At 39.5% G+C, this 20,585-nt stretch overlaps 1 protein-coding gene across 3 annotated transcripts in view; it reads right to left on the minus strand.

Moving 5' to 3' along the window:
• The window catches only part of TNRC6B (trinucleotide repeat containing adaptor 6B), a 216,025-nt gene that overhangs the window by 36,304 nt on the left and 159,136 nt on the right, over positions 1–20,585 (minus strand). For all 3 annotated transcript variants that reach the window (XM_079774127.1, XM_079774129.1, XM_079774128.1), the window contains 5 exons: positions 18,180–18,355; positions 16,691–16,765; positions 15,836–15,881; positions 13,969–14,117; positions 8,387–8,512 (listed from right to left, as the gene is read on the minus strand). In XM_079774127.1, the coding sequence (XP_079630253.1) occupies positions 8,387–8,512; positions 13,969–14,117; positions 15,836–15,881; positions 16,691–16,765; positions 18,180–18,355 (572 nt within the window). The remainder of the gene's footprint in view (positions 1–8,386; positions 8,513–13,968; positions 14,118–15,835; positions 15,882–16,690; positions 16,766–18,179; positions 18,356–20,585) is intronic.

Below are 20,585 nucleotides of genomic sequence, written 5' to 3' on the forward strand. Positions count from 1 at the left end.
TACAGTTCTCTTGTGTCTCATCTTTAGGTTAAATGTGTTTTGTTTTGTTTTCCACTTGTATCTCATTCAATTTCTCAATGCAGAGCCCACAACAGTAAGCCATTTTCTATAATAATCTAGTACTGAGTAGACCTGGCCACCACTAACCCCTCTGTTAAAAGCCATGCTTTTGTTAACAATGCCGAAGATCTCAGTTTCTCTGATGATTGCATCATAACTCCCAATTCATATACTAAGCTTATTGTCAATTAAAATCTCAATATTTAAAAATAAAATTTACAATATTTAAAAATGTTTTGCTCCCCTATATAATATTTAAGCAGCTAGGTTTTAAAATTTTATTAATTTATGATTTGATCTTAGGACCTTACATTTATCTTTATGTGCATGCCATAGCAGATGCTTGATAAATACCTATTAAGTGAACACTATATTTTAACTTATCAACAGTCACTCCATCAAATTCTTTTCTGCCTTATTATTCTACTTACTAGAGGCCCAGTGCACGAAATTCGTGCATGGTTAGAGTCCCTAGTGGCTGCAGGCTGCCAGCTGGGGCCTTCCTTCGCTCCGTGCAGCCCCCTGGTGGTCAGCGCACGTCATAGCGAGCGATCGAATTCCTGGTCAGTCGAACTCCAGAGGGGACACTTTGCATATTAGGCTTATATATATATAGATTACCAGTTTTTGTTTCCCCATCTGATCATCGATGAGAATGTTGAACTTGACAGAGCTAAGGATAATCTAGTAATAAAAACTGCCAATAAAAACTCCTTTCCAACCTGAAACTGATCAGCTTGGGAATAGTCAGTCAGTCATTTACTAATCCACACAACTGTTTCAGCATTTAACCTACATTTTTCCACCTTGTCTGAAACAAAGAGATAGCTTGTCAATTGGCTTGTCAAAACAGAGATACAACTGTATTATTTTTATAATCCAAGATACTTTTTTTTTTTACCAATTAAAGAAGGAAATGAGTTAAATCAAAACTTGTTAGCAAGCTATGATTATTTTTTTAAACAAATGTTTTAATTGATTTTGGAGAGAGGGGTCGGGAGAGAGAGGAGGGGGTGGTGGTTGAGAGAGACACATTAATGTTAGAGAGAAACATCAACTGGTTGATTCCCAAATGCATTCCAACCAGTGTTTGAACCCACAATGTAGGTATGTGCTCTGACTGGGACTGCAACCATTTTGGTATATGGGATGGGTGACAACCAACTGAGCCACCTGGCCGGGGCTCTTTTTATCTTTTTAAATGTGGCTACTAAAAACTTCACATTACATTATGTGGCTCATTTCTATTTCTATTGGACAGTGCTATTCTAGACTATTGTTTCTAACTTCTTTTCCAACGCTTTTCTCTATGATTCATGGGAAATCCCCTCCACTTGTTTCCCAATCTACTGGCTTCCAAAATAAAAAGCCATTGTCTGAACTTTCATTTCTCCCCACTTCTTCAGTCAGTTTTAAAAGCTCTACTGAACAAATCAGCTAGTCTCCTGATCAACGCATTTCTCTTGAGAATGTATGCCTTCCCTTGCCAAGAGTCTATTATTTCCTCCCCTTACTATTCCTACTACTCAAAATTAGCAAAAGAAACTACCATTCCAAGTAAAACATGCCCATGACATAGCAGTAACCTAAAGAAATTCATCCTAGGAGAGAAAGATAAGAATATCCATAACAGCACTGCCCATAATAGCAAAAATCTGGAAACGGCCCAAATGTCTACTGATAGAATTGGTAAATGTGTGATGGTGTATTCACGCAATGAAATACTATATGAACTGCAACTGCCCAAATCAACATGGGAAAAGCTCAGAAACATTGCCAAGTAAAAATAATCAGAGAAAGCTATACACTGTATGGTTTCATGACATAAAGTGCAAAAAAGGCAAAATGAAACTATATATTGTTTAAGGATGGACAGACACAAAGACTACAAAGTAAAGAAACGCTAACACAAGATCATTTTATAATTTAATTTAAATGCCAGCATCTCAAGGTTTCTCAAGTTGACAGTTACAAGGACTATAAAAGTTACACTTTGAGGACTTCCTATCTAGCTTTGCTCAACCGTTCCCTTCTTCAGATTGCACGAGTATAGTCCTTCTCTGATGATACAGAAGGACCAGAGAGAAGCACGACTAGCTCCTGGCAAATGGCTATTTGTACCTGGGTTGCAGAGTAATTAAAGTGCAGGTTTGCACATTCCCATAGCAGGGAGTTAATTACTCTGGCTTAAAAGCCATCAATTTCCAGCTGGGTTGGAGAAAGTGAAGATCTAGTTGGAGCCAATATGGCAGTTAACGAAGCACTGCAGGTGCAAAATGACAGCAATTTAAAAGCAAGACAAAAGCCTGCTAGAATATGTTCCTTTCTGAATATCTGAGTAAGGCAGAAAAACCCAAGGCCTGGAACATCTGTAGTAACAAATCGTAAAGATTAGTTTCAATGTCTATTTTCTTTCTATGTGTACATTAAATACTGACTGCCCCTATGTTAATCACATTTTGCTAAATAAACCAATTTCAAAAATGTAGGAGAACACAAGTATTTTTATTTTCTAAGTAGAACACATACTTTGGTCCTCACGAAATTTGCAGCCTTAACTAAGTCTCTTAGATGAATTTAATAGTGCTTTCCTAACAATTCCATTTTCTAAATCATTCAGAAATGTATCTTCCCATGACTTGATATAAATTTACTGAGCTCAAAATCCATGCTCAGGGGAGGGAGAGTAACAGTGGGTGGTGGTGGCCTGAGAAAGCCTCTCTGATAAGGGGGCATTGAAGCATAGATCCAAAGGAAATAAAGATGAAGTCATGTGGCAATCTGGGAGATCGACCCAGGAACATGCTCAGTGTGCTGGGGCCTGTTGGCAGGAGAGGCCTGAACAAATGGCAGCTAGCAGACAGAGGAGGGGATATCACCAAGAGCCTCAAAGACCCCAGTTAAGAATTGGCTTTGTGTTCTTAGTGAGAGAGAGCAGTAAGAGGATTGATACCCAGTAGAGTAGTAACTTGATTTACCTTAACTTTCTACATTGATATAAACGTTCTATATCTGTACTGTCCATATAGTAGCCACTGACTAGTTGTGGCTATTTAAATTAATTAAAATTAAAAATTTAGTTCTTGCATTTGACTGGTCTCATTTCAAGTGCTCAGGTGGCTAATGGCTGCATACAGCGCAGTTTTTAGAAGTCAGGAGGCCTTTTCTAGGAGAGAAATGGCGGTGGCTTGGCCACAGGTCCTATTAGAGGAAGTGGTAAGAATTGGTCAGATTCTGGATAAAGTTGTGAAGGAAGGATTTGTTGACAGACTGGATGTGCACTGTGAGAAGATGGACAATTAGGTCTCAGGTCTGTGACCTGAACCCTTAGAGAATGTTTTTGGAGGGGAGTGTGGGATAAAGTCAGAAGCTCTGTTTTGGACATGTTAATCTGAGATGCTAAAGGCACCCTAGTAGAGATCCCTAGAAGTCTGTGAAGTTAAGAAGAGAGATCTAGGCTAAAGACACAATTTTGGAACTCTAAGTATTTCAAGCCATTCCACTGGGTGAGATCACCTAGCAGTCACTGCAGATGGTGAAAGGAAGTTTGAAGTTTGAGAAAGGGGCACTCTGATGTTTAAAGGTTAAAGAGTGAGAAGAAACTTATAAAGGATAAGGAGAGCAGGTAGCTGGAGAACCAATATAGAAGGAGTCTGAAAGCCAAATTTATTAAGTGTTTCAAAAAAGGAAGGAGTGCTCTGAGTTCCAGTGCTGGGGCAGCAACTTGGAAGGCACCAGGAATATACGGGGAGGAAATGAAGTGTCTGGCATTGGGAGAGAGCTGGTGGGGCAGCTTTCTCCCAGATAGAAATGCTGGCAGAGGCCGCTGTTCTCTTTCCAAGCTCTTCCCGCAAAGAGCCAGTAGGCGGGTGCCATATCTGAGCCTCCTTCAACCTGGCTATCACTGTTTGCTCTGCTCTGGTGATTCCCTGAGACACCACCCCATCAATTTGCTGAGCCCACCCAAGCTATTTCCAGTGGCTTTTGCATTTGAATGGCCTGTCTTGGCTCATGCTTCAAACTGTCCTAAAATCTCTCAAACAAGCAGCATCTCACTTTAGCGTGCCCCGTACCTCTAAGTGGCCCCAATCCTGGCACTAGGGCAGCAAGCCTTGGTTTGCAGCTTGGCCTTTACTGGGTACCTCCAAGTCCAGCACAGGTAGCAGCCATCTGCAGATCACTTTGTAGCTCGTGCCAGGTGGCCCCTGGCAGAACATAGGTTGTGGATAACCTTGGCTTATACCTTCTGGGAGGCCCCAGATCCACAGTACCTGGGAAAAAGCTTCAGACCACGATGAAGCACCACCACCGAACCACCTCCACAAGCAACACACTCAAGGGGTGGACTCAGCAGGCACCAGAGCCCCGCTGAAGTAAGTCCTGCTCCGTGGGGTGGGCTCTTGCACAGATGATCCCATTGATGTGCCAACAGCAATCAAGGTTCAACTACAACAGGAGGGTGTACAAAGCTCACACAGTGGGGGGCTGGGGGCAAGAACTTGGAGTGCCCAGCTCACATGACAGGGAGGCTGTGCCACTGAACCCTACAGGACACCTACTACATTAGGCCACTTTACCAAGATCAGGAGGTGTAGCAACTCTACTGAATACATAGAAACAAACACAGGGAAGCTGCCAAAATGAGGAGACAAAGATACATGTCCCAAAAGAAAGAACAGAACGGAACTCCAGAAAAAGAACTAAATAAAAATGGAGATAAGCAATGTACTTGATGCAGAGTCAAAAAACATTGGTTATAAGGATGCTCAATGAACTTAGTAGATGAACTTAGAAAGAACAAGATGAACTCAAAGAGGCCCACACCAAGACACATCATAATTAAAATACATAGGTTAAAGACAAAGAGAGAATCTTAAAAGCAGCAAGAGAAAAGCAGTTAGTTACCTACAAGGGAGCTCCCATTACACTGTCAGTTGATTTTTCAACAGAAATTTTGCAGGACAGAAGGGATTGGCAAAAAATATTCAAAATGATGAAAAGGACCTACAACCAAGATTACTCTACTCAGCAAAGCTACCATTTAGAATTGAAGGACATATAAAGAGCATGCCCCGTACCTCCCCCATCCCCCCCAAAAAAAACAGCTAAAGAAGTTTATTATCACCAAACCAGTAGTACATGAAATGTTAAAGGGTCTTCTGTAGGAAGAAAAAAGATAAAGATATAAACAATAAAATGGCAATAAGTACATATCTATCAACAATTGAATCTAAAAAACAAACAAACAAGCAGAACAGAAACAGACTTATAGATACAAAAAATGATTTGGGGGAGAATAGGGGATTGGGTGAAAAGGGTGAAGGGATTAAGCAATACAAATTGGAAGTAGCAGAACAGTCATGGGAATGTAAAGTACAGCATAGGGAATATCTATAATAATAAAAGCATATTATGCTAATTAACCTGACAACCCCCTGCCGCCGCGATGTGGCAGGCGGGGACCAAGGCAGCCACCATGGCGGCGGGGGCCAAGCCCCTTGCACAAATTTTGGGTATTGGGCCTCTAGTAGTCAATAATATTCTAATAACTATGTATGGTGTCAGATGGGTACAAGATCTATTGGGATGATCACTTAGTAAATTATATCATGTCTAATCACTGGGGTGTACACCTAAAACTAACATAATATTGCATGTCAACTGTAATTGAAAAATAAAAAATGATTTAAAATATAAGTAAAAATGGCTTCCTAAGTTAAGCCCCTTTTTGCTAGAATATATACTTTGTTGAGTCCGTAGTACAAAGTGCTATGCCCTTCTTTCCTTAATAACACTGAATATTCCCCAGAGAAAAGTATCTCTGGCTATTGCTACCTACTTATTTCATGCTTGATGTCAGGTGAGGCACATCAGGACATTGTATTAAATTTAGAGCACAGAATATTATTTCTGTTGAAGAGTGAGCAAAGATGGTAATGAGAAATGAAGGCAATTAAAAAAAATTTCTTTTTACTTATTTTTCTTTTTATTATTATTTTATATTTTTTATTGATTTCAGAGAGGAAGGGAGAGAGAGAAACATCAATGACGAGAGAGAATCTGATCGTCTGCCTTCTGCACACCCCCCACTGGGGACTGAGCCTACAACCCAGGCATATGCCCTTGACTGGAACCGAACCTGGGACCCCTCAGTCTGTAGGCCAATGCTCTATCCACTGAGCCAAACCAGCCAAGGCAATAAAGGCAATTTTTATTGTGACTGGACAGAGAGTAAATGTTTACTTGCCATTTATTATTTTGGAAAATAAGACAAGAGATAAACAAGAAATTATAATAAAAATAAACAATTTAACAGTTAAAAAAAAAAAAAAAGAGGGAGTGACCGACTGTGTCAAATGCTGCTGATACACTGAATAAGAAGAAACTAGAGAATAGACCATTGTATTCCACAACACAAAGATCCTTGGTGACCTTCACAAGAAGGTCTTAATTCCCACTGCCACTGGACTCCTGGACTAGCCTCGTGACTGATCTCCTTTGCTCTAATAATTCTGCCATTCAAACATGTCCTCTAAGTTACTGTCAGTGTTAACTTTGTAAAACATAAATTTTCCTACACTGTCACTCAGCTAAAAAAATCTTGCCCAATAGTATATGATCTATAGCAGTAGCAGCCAAACTTTAGGGTACACATCAAAATCACCTGGGGGTAAATAGGCTCCAATACCCAAGATTCTGTCTCAGTATCCTGGAGGAGACCTAGGAACTCAAATATTTTTTAAGTAATAGCCCAAATAATGCTTATAAACCATGCAGACCAAAGGACAAAGTCCAAACTCTTTAGCAAGGCAAAGTTTTTCCAAATTTGGTCCCAAACTTCCTGACTAGCTTCTTCCTATTCTACTCTAGACAGCAATATATGCTTCCACAAGCTCATACTAATCATTCAAATTAAATGCATTTCCCTGAACGTGCTATTTTCTTCCAGATATTCCTGTCTTTTACACAAGCTGCTCCTGCTGCTTAGAAGGCACCATTAATCTGGCTGTGCCCAGCAAACTGTGACTCATGCTTCAAGAACCAGCTTAAATGTCACTGCTAGTGTGAGGCCTTGTCCAGCTCCCCAAACTCTGTTAAGCATTTCTATACAACATTTATCACATTTCTGCCTACTCTTCAACTCCAGGAGGCAGAGATGTGCATTGTCAACACACTATCTGGCACACTGCAGATATTCAATAACCATGAATGACTGCTGATCCCATACTAAGGCATACTAGAAAGTGCTCCAAGGATTAAGACACTGTCCCTGCAAGTCCTGGGGAAGTCAGGAACAGATTTGTCTGGAGGACACACCACTGTACGCGACATGAAGTATGACTGGAACTTAGAGAGCATAAAGGGGATGAGAGACACTCAAAGGGGCCCACACAATGAACATTCCTTCCTCTACTAAGACAGATATGGACTCAATGTCAAAAACAGGATTTGAAATCTATAGGTTATGGTTTCAAATAAACATTTTAAGCTTTTGTCTTTTGTCTTGATGTTTTGTTTTAAAAATCTTGATCTTTAGTTTCAAAAAGCTAAACAAAATCCGACCTTTTACAACCAGTTTGCTGGATCTAGTAATTGCCTCACCCCCTTTTGTAGGGTGGGACTCAAAGCTCTTGCTCTAACTTAGTTCATTAAAGTAACATTCCAGGGAGACTAAGGTCACACACTGAACCCTTACACAAGCTTATCAGCTTTTACTTGTTCCTGAGAGAGATATGCGGGACAGTATGTGGTAGATTGGCACACATCTCTCACCTGTACCCCCCAAAAAACTTACTCCATATCTCCTATTAAGAAATGGACCTAAAAAGTTCCCATGGTTCTCAGAGACTGCCTTACAGAGCTGCTCCATCAACAAGTCTCTGCAACTTCTTTAGTTCTAAAACTCCCCCCAGAGTACCTAGTCTGTATTTTAGCAGATAGCTCCTCAAAACTTTGCAGAAAAAATCAGAATCTTGCAATTTTCTGGCTCATCTGTGGGTGAATCCTTGAGGGCAACCAATTTCTGAATACTGATACAAAAAAATTTATAAAGCAGTTTTATTCATATACTATTAAAAAACCAATACAGTATTAGAAAAATATATGCTGTAAAAGGAATATAACCATAATGCTTTTCATGCAAAAACATCTACTTTGTATGTACAATACAAATAAAAAAGATTTGATATTTTGTTTTAAAAATCTTGATCTTTGGTATTTGGATTTTTCAAATTTAAGACTACTATTATTCCTTTTATGCCCACAAAACCAGTCAACCACCTGAGTGGGATTTACTTTTGAATTGTGGAAACACACAATTGCTTACCTGGGGGGAAATAAACTGGGGAGGCACTTGCGCCCGGAGACTAGGAGAAGAATTTAGTGGCTGCACTGGTGTGTGCATACCTCTCGATTGTGCTGTGCTATTTCCAAACAAACCATGATTGCCACCCTGCAAACATAATGCAACAGTAAGGCTTTTTGTTAATATAAGAACATGCAAATAAGAAACAGTCCAGATTTTCTATCCCTCAGAAGAATCATATCTTATTTTCCATTGAATTACAGAATTTTATACCTGAAAAGTTCCTGATCTTGGAATGCTCAGGAATATTATTCAAACTCAATCATAGCCATATCATTACCACCCCTGTAATCTGATTAACTCTATAAACCAAAAGGGTTAAATTTAGTCAGATGTTAGAAAAGGCACTCATTTTATTTTTTTTTGTTTTTGTATTGAAAGGCACATGCCATATAAGATTTATTTCAACTTGCTTTAAGATTGGGTTTACCATATTTATTCTCAAGCCTTATAAACTGAGATCCAGCTTGAAAGGCAACTGAGTGAAAATGCAGGCTTATGAATAATATTACTGTGAAACAACACATGATATTAGTTCTCTGGTTAGTTCAATCATAAAATCAGTGCCAACCAATTATGAGCCCAGCCCAGCTCCATGAGAACCCTACTCCAGATCTGAATACTCTTCTCTGTCTTGGGTCTGCTTGGTCCCTTCTTTGCTAGATGAGGAAATCTGAATCAATCACAGAGCAAGATGAAAAGAATGGGGAAAAGAGAAAAATCTTTACAGGGACACCAAAACAAACATTACTCACCTGCAACTTCCCATTCAAATGTATGACTATTAGTCTAGTTAATAAACAAACTTAACTGCCTGATTTCTGGAGGACCAACTCACTGGAGCACTTTTAGACTATTCCAAAAGCTATAGAAAGCGGGGCTGAACGGCCCTTCCTTTCTGAGAAAAGTCCTTCAGCAAAGACACCACACACCATACTTGACACGGTGTCCCCTCTGACTGAGGCAGTTTTCTACACCACCTCCACTTGGCCTCTTCAAGGCCCAGCTCAGGGGTCGTCCTCCTAAGAAAGTTTTCCCCAAAACCTTCTTCCTCATTTCACATTCAAATTAACTAAGCCCACCTCTATGTTCCCAAAACACTTTAAAACTCTCCGATAATGTCCATCATCAAATTACATTTTAGTTATTTTCCATTCAGTCTTCCCACCACATGTCCTTCTTTGTATTCCCAAAGCTCAATAAAGCCCTGGTCTGTAGGATGAGCACATCATTTGCAAACATCCATGACCCACCAATTTCGTCTACTTGAAGATGTCCCACTGAACATCATCAGTGAAGACAGCTATACCATTGCTTATACCAAGCATGTGTACAATGAACTGAAGGAACCACCATCATCTTATCCCTGGAATCGTGGGGATAAGGTATTTTAAAAATTTTTGTAATGGCATTAAGTTCTAGAATACTAAAGACATTTTGATGGCTTAATGATTTAAAACAGATTAAGGGAATGCTACAAGGAAATTAATAAACTTGAAAGCACTGAAAATAAAAATGATTATGAACATAAAGTAGAAATGGTAATAAAAAAATCTGTGTCTATCTAAAAAGAAAATCAGATTCACCATACATTTTAAATCTCCCAAAGAATTGTTTAAACAAGAAAAATACTAATTCTAAAAACTTGAGTATCTCTTTTTCTCCTGTCTTAATAATCAAAGTGTCACCCTAAGGTGAAATGACTCAGCTCTAACTTTTCTGTGGCCATGGTAGTAGTCAATAGCTTAGCTACTAATCATTCCTAGAAAAACAGGAAGCATTTATTTTGCTAAGAATATTCTGCAAGCGCAGGATGGCTGAGTGATCTAAGGTGCCGAGTGGTCTAGCATCGGTCGCCTACCGGTAGTCCACGGACCACTGGTGGTCCGTGAGGTCTGAAAGGTTGGTGACCGCTGGTCTAAGGAATATTTTGCTAAGACTGTTCTCACTGACACTTTACTATCAAACTAATAATCTTGTATTACATGTTAATTATTCATATGGACTGGTCCTTGAATGGTGGGGCTTCTGGTAGCTAAAGTCCTTGCCATATTCCATGTTTTAACAAGTCCAAAGCTGCTTTGTGAGGATCATTTTAAACTTGCTGTCCTAGCTGGTCTGGCTCAGTGGATAGAGTGTCCGCCTGCGGACTGAAGGGCCTGGGGTTGGATTCCGGTCAAGGGCATATGCCTGGGTTGCAGGCTCGATCCCCAGTAGGGGGTGTGCAAGAGGCAGCCAATCAATGATTCTTTCTCATCATTGATGTTTCTATCTCTCCCACCCTCTCCCTTCCTCTCTGAAATCAATAAAAATACATTAAAAAAAAAGGAACTTGCTATTTTTTGTTTTTGTAAAATCAAGCCCTCCTTTCTATGCCTAGTAGACAGATTCTACCCCACTTCCACCAAAGACTTTAGGTTTTCATTATCAAGTGTCTCTAAAGCTACACCAAGCAGTTTGATATATCTGATGTGGTCACTTATTATAGAGAAGTCAACAGTGTTCTATCAAAAAATACCTTCTCTATTTTTTTCTTCTGTATTTTTTTTTTATATGAAATGTTGGCTTTACAAGCTAGTCATTTTCTTGGCTCAGAAGTAGCTATTGTGCCCAGCAATGTATTTAGTGGCAATCATTCAGGCCGAGTCTTTTAGAAATTAGGAAGATGGTCACCAAAATGTACACATGTTAAGGATGTCTAAAACTTTACTGTGATATGTAAGGCTTTTATGATGACCTGAGTTCTCATAAGTATTGGTGAAATTTGCCACAACTACAGTGTTTAACATACAAAGGTACATACATTAAAAAGAGCTACCAAGCTGATTGAAATCTTATGTGATTTGAAAAGAAAAACCTTACATTTTAAGTCTGTATTTAAAAAACACTATGAAAAAACCATGACCACATCTGAATAGAGTGTGTGTGTCGACCTGGCTCACGATGGACTTTGCAGCATTCCACAGACCAACAGACAAAGAGGAACGACCTTTCACAGAGCCCCGTGCACAGCGGGGTCGCGGGCCTGTCACACTAATGCTTCCGTGTAACAGCATTTGATCATCACGTGACCCTGGAAGCATGTTCATAATTACCATGAATGAAGAGTGTTCTGACTACTTTATATTTTCTATACCTCGACCGGAGACAAAAGGGCCCCCCCAAAACACTGATGATAATTGTTCTTCTATGTTAATATAAGTTATACATATCCATATCCTCTGTGGAAACATTAAGAGAAACAATGAAATATAAAGGAAAAATATTACCTGTAACTCCCAATCTAGAGATAACCAATCTGAACACATGGATATAGTATAATCCATTAAAAATGTGCTGTAACCAATCTGAACACATGGATATAATATCCATTTTTTTAAAATATGCTAAGGCAATAATTAAAAAGCATACGAAAGAACTACATGCATTGTGAGGAGATGTTTTATAAGAGTTTTACATGCATTGTGTAAGAGATGTTTTATAGCATTCTTTCTATGTGAAAAGTCATGTGGAAATAAAGTGAGTGCAACTAAAAATTCAATGTCCTTCCCTGACATCCTGAGGTGAAAGTCACAGAACTATGACTAGGAAAATATCATCGTGGAGTCACTGTCATAAAGGAATTGTCTCCAAATTCCTGGTTTTCTCAACAAAAACTGCAACAGAGCTCCTACATGGTGACAAAGGCCTGCTGCGTCCCCTCAGTCCTGCGAAAGCAAGTGGGCATCACCATGCCAGCCTTGCCCATCTTGTTTCTATGGCAGGGCCTTCCCCAGAGACTCACAGATCAGACCCGAGGAGAGGGGCTGCTCCAGGCTGAAGGGAACACTGCCACGTCTGAGCAGCATCATCTTCTCAAAGCTTAGCTATCTAATACAGTTAACTTCCTCTGGGTAATTATTATATTTCACACTTTAAAGACACTAGATTTTAAGATGCTGTCGCCCTCAATTAGCAGTTTTATTAAACTGAAAATACCTTAGAAGTATTAGTACTTGACATTTAATATAATGTTAAAAATGGCCAATATGTTGCTAAATTAGATGATATAAGTTACCTATGTAGCCTCTTTAACATTTTCCTTAGGCAGTTACTAGTTAATTAGGGAATGAGAAGACAAAAGAAACAGATTTAAAATAAAATTCATGTTGAGAAACATGAAGAGAGATGGGTTCTATGGGCTGAAAGATCTAAAGCCTATACTTAATATCATTCTGTGCATTCAGTAATCAACAAATTTCCCAAGACAGACAAATGATGCAATAAACTTCAGACCAGGGCCAAGGCGAGGCCACAGTCGAGCAGTTATAAATTTGAGAGGCCTCCTTACTTGTCTAGCAGCGAAGTTTTGGGGGTTGAGCCCTGTGCCGATTGCTCCAAGGCTGACGTTGGGTAGTGTGGAACCAGAGGGAGACAGCTTGTAGCTGGGAGAAGGGGAGAAGGGAGAGCAGGGAGCCTCATCCCCAAGGCACCCATCTTGATTGGAGAAAGGCAAAGTCAGCTGAAAAGTAGTAGTTAGCCAATCACCAGGTTGGTTAGTGAAGCAACAGAATGCAAGAAGGGAAAAGAGAGAAAACACTAGGAATAAACAATGTTAGAGTGTATTAGCAATAAACAAGGACAGAATTTGGATCTGATAATAATCATCACACTTTGCCCAACAGACACCATCTGTCATCTTTGATATAGATTTTTATTATCCTCTAAGTTAGTAACACATTCTGTCCACTGCACTAAGACAAAAATTGCCAGACACTTTATTTTTATGCATCTAATATTGATTAGTCTTTGCAGAAATAGAAGCCAGAGTAAATCTTCTTGTGAATATGTTGAGCCAGCATCAATGGTGTCAAAAATGTGCCAGATCTAAAAATTTTGGTTTTAACTGCTTTCTGAAGACCATGAACACTGAAAGCTGGTATTCTGAATTCAGGAATAACCTCCTCCATTAGAATTGTTAAAAATCAAAACAAATAGGTATACATGATTTATTTAAATCAGGTAGTTAAGAGTTTGAAATTACATCACTGTAACTAAATAGATCACTAAAGAAATGAAAAAAGATCAGCAAAGAATACTTAGGAATAGCAAAGGAGAAAGTTTTGGGTCCTCATGACAGTTAGAAGGAAGGCAAGGCTTTTGGAGACACAGAGTATTTGCGTAAGATATTGAAATTTAATTTTCAACTGCACAAAAAATAGCAGAAAAAATAATTCAGAAATGTCTCTAAAATTTCTTCTACATGTTTTCATTTCCCTCACTATGTATAACAGTTAGACAATTTCTTTTCCAAACTTCATAAACTTTCTAAAACTTAGACCTTCTTCACAATGCTCATATCGATACCTAAAGACATGGTTCTAGCTCCTGCATCATCACCGGTTGAAATCAACTGTTTGCATGTCACCATTTAAATCAGATGATGTTTACGTTTTATTCATTAATTTAGTTCAATAATTCTATGCTTCCTCCTCCTGGAATTATCAAAAGACAAATAGAAACCAAAGTGGTTCTCATGAATTATCTTAAAGGATTCAACTCACCTTCTCAAAATAAGGCCCACTATCTGTGGTTCCCATGTCTTTGGAATTAGGTGGACGGAACCCAGATCGATCCTTCCTCATGATATCATTAAAATCCCCGAGATTCATTGCTCGCTTGTCCACATCAAATTTTTTATCTGTAAGGCTCCCTGAAAGGTACCACAGAAAAATTTCAAGAATCAATGTCTCCCTCATGACCAAGAGTGAACTGCCCCGTTCTCCTCCCTGCGGTGCTGGGTGTAAGACCAAAAGAGCTCTCAATGGTTCCGGCTGCTGGTGATCCTCCCTGGAAACACGGGTCCTTTTTGTTTAAAAGCACACCACCACAAACAAACAGACCCAACGTGTCAGTTGTGGTTTGTTTTCTATGGAAGACTGAAAGACAACCTTAAGGCTAACCTGGTAAAAATCTGACTTAAAAAAATTTATTCTGGCTATTGATATGCTTGATGAGTATGTCTTGCTCATACATTCGAATGTCCTCAGTGACAGAATTTGTCTCTTGCTGCTATTATAACATGTTAGAGACAAATGAGTGGGGTTGTGAAACACAGTTATCTATAACAATAAAAGCATAATATGCTAATTAGACCGGACGTCCTTCTGGACGAAGTCGATGGCCAGAGGGAATCCGGGTCCTGGGTGCCTGCTGGTGGCTGGAGGGAAGCCGGTGCTGGCAGCCAGGAGAAGGCAGGCCTACTCTTGCACAAATTTTGTGCATCGGGCCTCTAGTTACGAATAAAAAAATCAAAGAGGCATAACTGTTGCCTCTAAAATTTAGAATTTGCCCTAACTGATTTGGGTCAGTGGATAGAGCGTCAGCCTGCAGACTGAAGGGTCCCAGGTTCGATTCTAGTCAAGGGCATGTATCTTGGTTGCGGGCACATCCCCAGTGGGGGGTGTGCAGGAGGCAGCTGATTGATGTTTCTCTTTCACTGATGTTTCTAACTCTCTCTCTCCCTCTCCCTTCCTCTCTGTAAAAAATCAATAAAATATATTTTAAAAAAATTTAGAACTTGAACACAGAGATGGTGTGCCACATGACTTGTGCCGTGTAACTCCCAGGTGCAATGATTATTTCCACTTTTCTTTCACGGCTTTATAAATTTGCTATTGTACACTGACATGATCAGTGCCCAGAATATTATTCCTAGTTATTCTCATATTTAAAATATCACAGATCAAAGACTATGTCCTTATTATCCAGGACTGTTTTGCTTTCTTCTTGGTTTGATTCTTTTTAAGAAGGTGAGCAGCAGCGTCTTTCTGAAGATCCCACAGACAAAGGGCTGACCCTGCATCTGCTCCACTTGTAATGGGAGAGTCAGTCAGTAATGAAACATCCCAGGGCAGACAGGACTGGCAACCTGAGAGCTGAGTCTGGCAGGGCCACAGACATACTTTGTTTGGCCACACACAGCATTTTTAAAAACTGGAATTAGCTTCCAATATTTAAAAATCAGGATATCAATATACATCTGAATTTCTTCTGGCCTCTCTTCAAAAACCGGAAGATCTGGCAAAAGTATTATTGCTGAGTCTGAGCTCCTCCATGGCAACAACTGCTAAGAGCCGAGCAAGGCTGATTCCTTTAGGTGGTACATCCACTCTCCACAGCTACCCAGTAGCCTCCAAGTCCCGATTTCTTATACTTGGCACACACACACTCATTTACATTACTTTCCTGGCTCTTGCAGTCATTTGAGTTTTCAAGCCCTACCTAGTGTCTGGCACAGTACCTTCCACAGAGTAAGTGTTCAATACGTGTCTACTGAACTGCATCCATCCCAACTCAAACTGAGCAGGGGATCCCAACAGGATGTCGTTAAGAAAATTATTCCATTCATATTAGTGGAGTGATACACACCTACAGACAAATCCATTTTGCTGCTTGGATTATCTTCAGTTTGATTCTGAAAAGTAAAGAACAATGAGGGAAAATTAAAGGTTTGAATTAAATGTTTGAATCAGAGAAGAAATGGCATTATTCATGTAAGAGTCCCATTTTACTACTGGCACTATACAAGGACAATAACACTTGGAATAAAGACAATAATACTTTTGATTGCTGCTGGTGCCTATATTCCTAAATTCAATTTTCACATAGAATTAGCTTCAGTACATCTATGGACTGAGCAATACCTAAACAGCTGCTTGTAGAAATAAACCCCTGTCCTCAAGTTCAAGTCAGCTCAGTATCAAATTTCATAAGTGGCAGCCAAATGATGACAACTTCTTCTCGTGACTTGTCAAGTCATCAAATCTGGAAATGTGCAGCCAAGTCAAAGTCATTTGTCTTTTGGCAACCAGGGCCAGGGTGTCCCCAGAATGTTCCCAAGAGATAAAAGAAATGAGAAATTCTACAAGAATTCCCTACATAATTAATCACAAATAATCTCTCTAGTTATTTTGCTATTGTTGTCTTTTAAAACTGGTACAGTAGTTGGGAAAACTATATCAATTTTAAGTGCCTGTTTCTTTTTCCCCTACCTGCATAAAGAAAAAAATACAAGGACTACAACTTAAAAACATACACATAACCTTTAAATATTGGAGTATTTGATTAAGAATAAAAGAACAGAAGACAAATCTAATCCAAACCAGGAACACTGTTTAACTAGTTTCCAAATCTGTAATTTTGTACTATATGTGGCAATAGTCTTAAAATGTGTACTAAATTTAAAGTCGGGATACATTACACATAGGAAAAAATAAAACTTACCAGCAATCCCATATTTGAAAACTGTTTGGCAATAGGATTCATCCATGAATCAGTGTTTCCTCCTTTTAGTGCGCACTACAGAAATGAAATATGTAACCTCAGAATCAAATCGTTTATTTTTTCAACTTCATATATCTGAGTTACATAAACACAGATTGAAAGCAGAGAATCAAGAGTTTACCTTTTTGAACCCTAATTATTCCTCTTTAATTATGTTTATTTTCATATTTTATATTTTAGTCTAAAAGAGTAATAAGCCTTAGCTATATCTATGTTTTCATTCTTATTTTATTTTTGTCACACTGAATTAAAAGTAACTGGAAAAATTTACAGTCAATATCAGATTTTATAAATTATAATGTTTGCATGCTTGCACCTTCCCTTTTCGTATCTCCTTGTAACCCAAGCCAGTTGGTATAAAAAAAAAAATGTTTGATGCTACTGCATAAAGCCATATTTAACTGGTCATTATTGTGTGGATACAATGAAGAACTTGTCCATGTACGTAGTTCTTTCATCTGTTTGCTTCACGGTATAAAAGACATGGGTCCCCAATGGGAAAGAAGCCTAGCAGAAGACACCATCACTGACTTATTTGAAAATAAGGCAGACATGAGTTTTTGTTTGTTTCTTAATGGGTCAAATGAGTTTCTCCCCTGAACAAGACACTAATCACCAGCTCCACTTTTACTTCTATGGAGAAAGCAGGTGGAACTAGGATACGGACTTGCTAGGGGTAAGGGTGATGTGATGGGGGTTTGTGCACTTGTACATTCTACAGTTAAAAAACTTCTGTTTGTGTTCTGATATTTGTCCTATCAATTTATTATTCTTGAAAATAATAAGGTACTTAAGTTCAGGTACATGTTTAAAGGTAAAAAACAAACAAACCCACCCCTCAATGGAGGGAGGGGAGAATCGGTAGTTACTGTTTAATGGGTATAGAGAGTTTGTTCTGCAAGATAAAAAGAGTTTTGTGGATAGGTGGTGATGGCAGCACAACAATGTAATGTATTGAATGCCACAGTTGGGAGAAGGATTCTGGGCCTTGGAATTTCCTGAATTAGATAAAAACCAGCCATGCTGATTGCCACTGGAGAAGCTATCTTACTTTGGTTTCTATACATATTCATGAAGATTTACTCTAAGGACTTCCTTGGCTTTAGAACGCAATAGCATAAAACATTCATAGAATATGCCTTGAAAGCTTCCAAAGAATGATTATAAGATAGAAATTAAAAGTGAAAACAATCTATCTTTGAAAATTCCATTTTACCCATAGCAACAGTTCTGTGGTCCGTGGTTTCAAAGTCATGGGGAAGGAACGTGAGGGGCAAAGAGGAAGTAGTTATTTGTTCCCAAGAAAATACTTTTCTCTCTTACTTAGGACCTCAGGGACTCCAGCTGCCCTACTTCTTCTACTAAAAAATTCTCAGCTCTGCCTTCTATGAATGAATAAGCAAGCTCAAATATTCCCAAAGCAGACTACCTTCATTTGTTTCTTTCCTCCTTGTCCCCAGCTTGCTGAGTTGTGGGAGGAAGCGCTTCCCTGAGAGCCGGCAGTGTTCCAGACTCCTCCATCCTCCTCCTCTTCCCAGCTGGAATGGCGAGTTCCTGTCACTGGCCCGTCACTCTCCCCCCAGCCGTCTTGCATAGATTTGGAATCTTTAATAAAAGAAGGAATCAACTGTATGTGATAGCTATATAAAATGACACAACAATCATTCCTTGTTAATATAGCATTCCTTGTAAATACAACATATATGTAACAAAAGTCACAAAAATCATTAATTGTTAATACATACTGTAATTTTATCCACTATATCTATATGACAAGGCAAACATTGTTCATATTTTAGAGAGCAGAAAATGGAAACCCATAAAGGTTTAATGACACAAAGTTAATAAACCACAGAATTAAGATCTCCTGGCTTCTGGTTTAATGATGTTCCCTTATACAAAGTTTTAGGAAATTCAAGCTTGAAAAGAACCCGTCACTACTTATAAGAAACTTCAAATCTCTATTCTTCTTAATGAGCATGGTTTACTATAGTTTTACCTTCCTAAAAATACATTGTGTGACTGATAATGGATATCTCAAATATGAGGTATGATAAAGAACACCTCTCTACCTTGTTTGGAGTGAAGTTAAGAAAAGAACATGAAAAGGGGAAGAAAAAAGAAGATTTTAAATATCAATATTATGGTGAAAGAGAAATTCACAGAGAACCATAAAAATTTGTAATTTATTAATATACTAGAGGCCCACCGAGAAAAATCACATGGCCCCGCCCACCCACGCGCCACCACGGGACCCCAGACCCCGCACACCTCCTGGTGACCAGTCGTTTGGTCGTTAAAGCGTTAGGGCCACTGGGTTTTTATAATATAGATATACTTGAAGTGTGTTAGACACTAATAAAGATCCTAGGCAAAGACAATGTGCAAGCAATGGTTTTTAAAAGACAGGTGGAGAAAATTGGAAGATAGAGAATGGGGAAGGAGGATAGGAGGGAGGGAAAAAAGGAAGGAGGGAGGGAGGGAGACAAGGAGGGAGGGAAATCAGTGATGAGGGCTCTAATGTTAGAGGAAGTAGAACGTCAGTATCCATGATGTACTCTACCAACATCCCCTTCTAAATAAAGATCTTTAATTTGGAAATTGGGATAAATCCTTTACTTCCCTCTAAAAATACTGTATGGAACTGAAGGATACATTTTGTGGTAATGAGACTCTACAAATTGATGGAAGAAGGGAAAATTCACTATCTTGCCTACACACCTCCATCCATACCTTCACTTTACCAAATGACAGAACATTTATGGAAGGGGTAGTTATTTGATTTAGATAGCTGCATATGAAGAGTCTAAAGCCAAAAAAGTGGCTCACTCCTTGAATGACTGTTGCCATCCCCTAGGACCAGGCCTGTGACAGTCATGAAGGCACCCATGATGTACACAGGGCACAAGGAGGTTGGTTTCTTCTAACTGTGGCACCCCCACCCCCACATGGCCCGAGTGAACCTGACGGACCCTCCATGGGGTTCATCCAGCCTTACATGAAGGGCTTTCTGACTGGACAGTAGAGGCAGGGCTTGGGTGATATTTTCCCTGCTACTGAAAATGCCACTGAAAATCAGGATGGTTTCTTCTGCATATGAGATATTTCATTATTATGTAAGCACTAGAGGCCCAGTGCACAAAATTGGTGCACTCGGGGGAGGGCGGGCCCCTCAGCCTGGCCTGTGCTCTCTCACAGTCCGGGATCCCTGGGGGGATGTCGGGGAGCGGGCATAAGCCTGCAGTTGGACATCCTTAGCACTGCTGCGGAGGCAGGAGAGGCTCCTGCCACCGCTGCTGCACTTGCCAGCTGTGAGCCCGGCTTCTGGCTGAGCAGCGCTTCCCCTGCAGGAGTGCACTGACCACCAGGGGCAGCTTCTGCATTGAGCATCTGCCCCCTGGTGATCAGTGCGCATCATAGCGACCGGTTGTTCCGCCATTCGGTCTATTTGCATATTAGCCTTTTATTATATAGGATAGGCCTTTTGCCATCCTCTGACAAGCAATAGGAATTAAAAGCCCAATATAAATAACATACTGACCCCTTTACAAAAACAAAGACATCCATGCAACCCTTCTTTCAGAGAAAGGAGCTGAACTTTCAACGAATGTCTTCTTATGAAAAAGATAAAAAAGAGAACTTATTATTAGTCATAGATATTTGTAGTCTAGAAACAATGATAACAGGTTAATGACCAGCATCAATTAATAGGCTGAGATGATCTAAGCTCCTTCCTCTGAGCAGTACATATTTAAATTACCCAGAGAAGGGGAACTATAACTATAGCTATGACTACAGATATTCCTGAAGAGTAGAAAACATTTTTTAAAACTGG

The sequence above is a fragment of the Cnephaeus nilssonii genome, assembly GCF_951640355.1.
Source record: "Cnephaeus nilssonii genome assembly, chromosome: 6".
Classification (NCBI taxonomy): Eukaryota; Metazoa; Chordata; class Mammalia; order Chiroptera; family Vespertilionidae; genus Cnephaeus; species Cnephaeus nilssonii.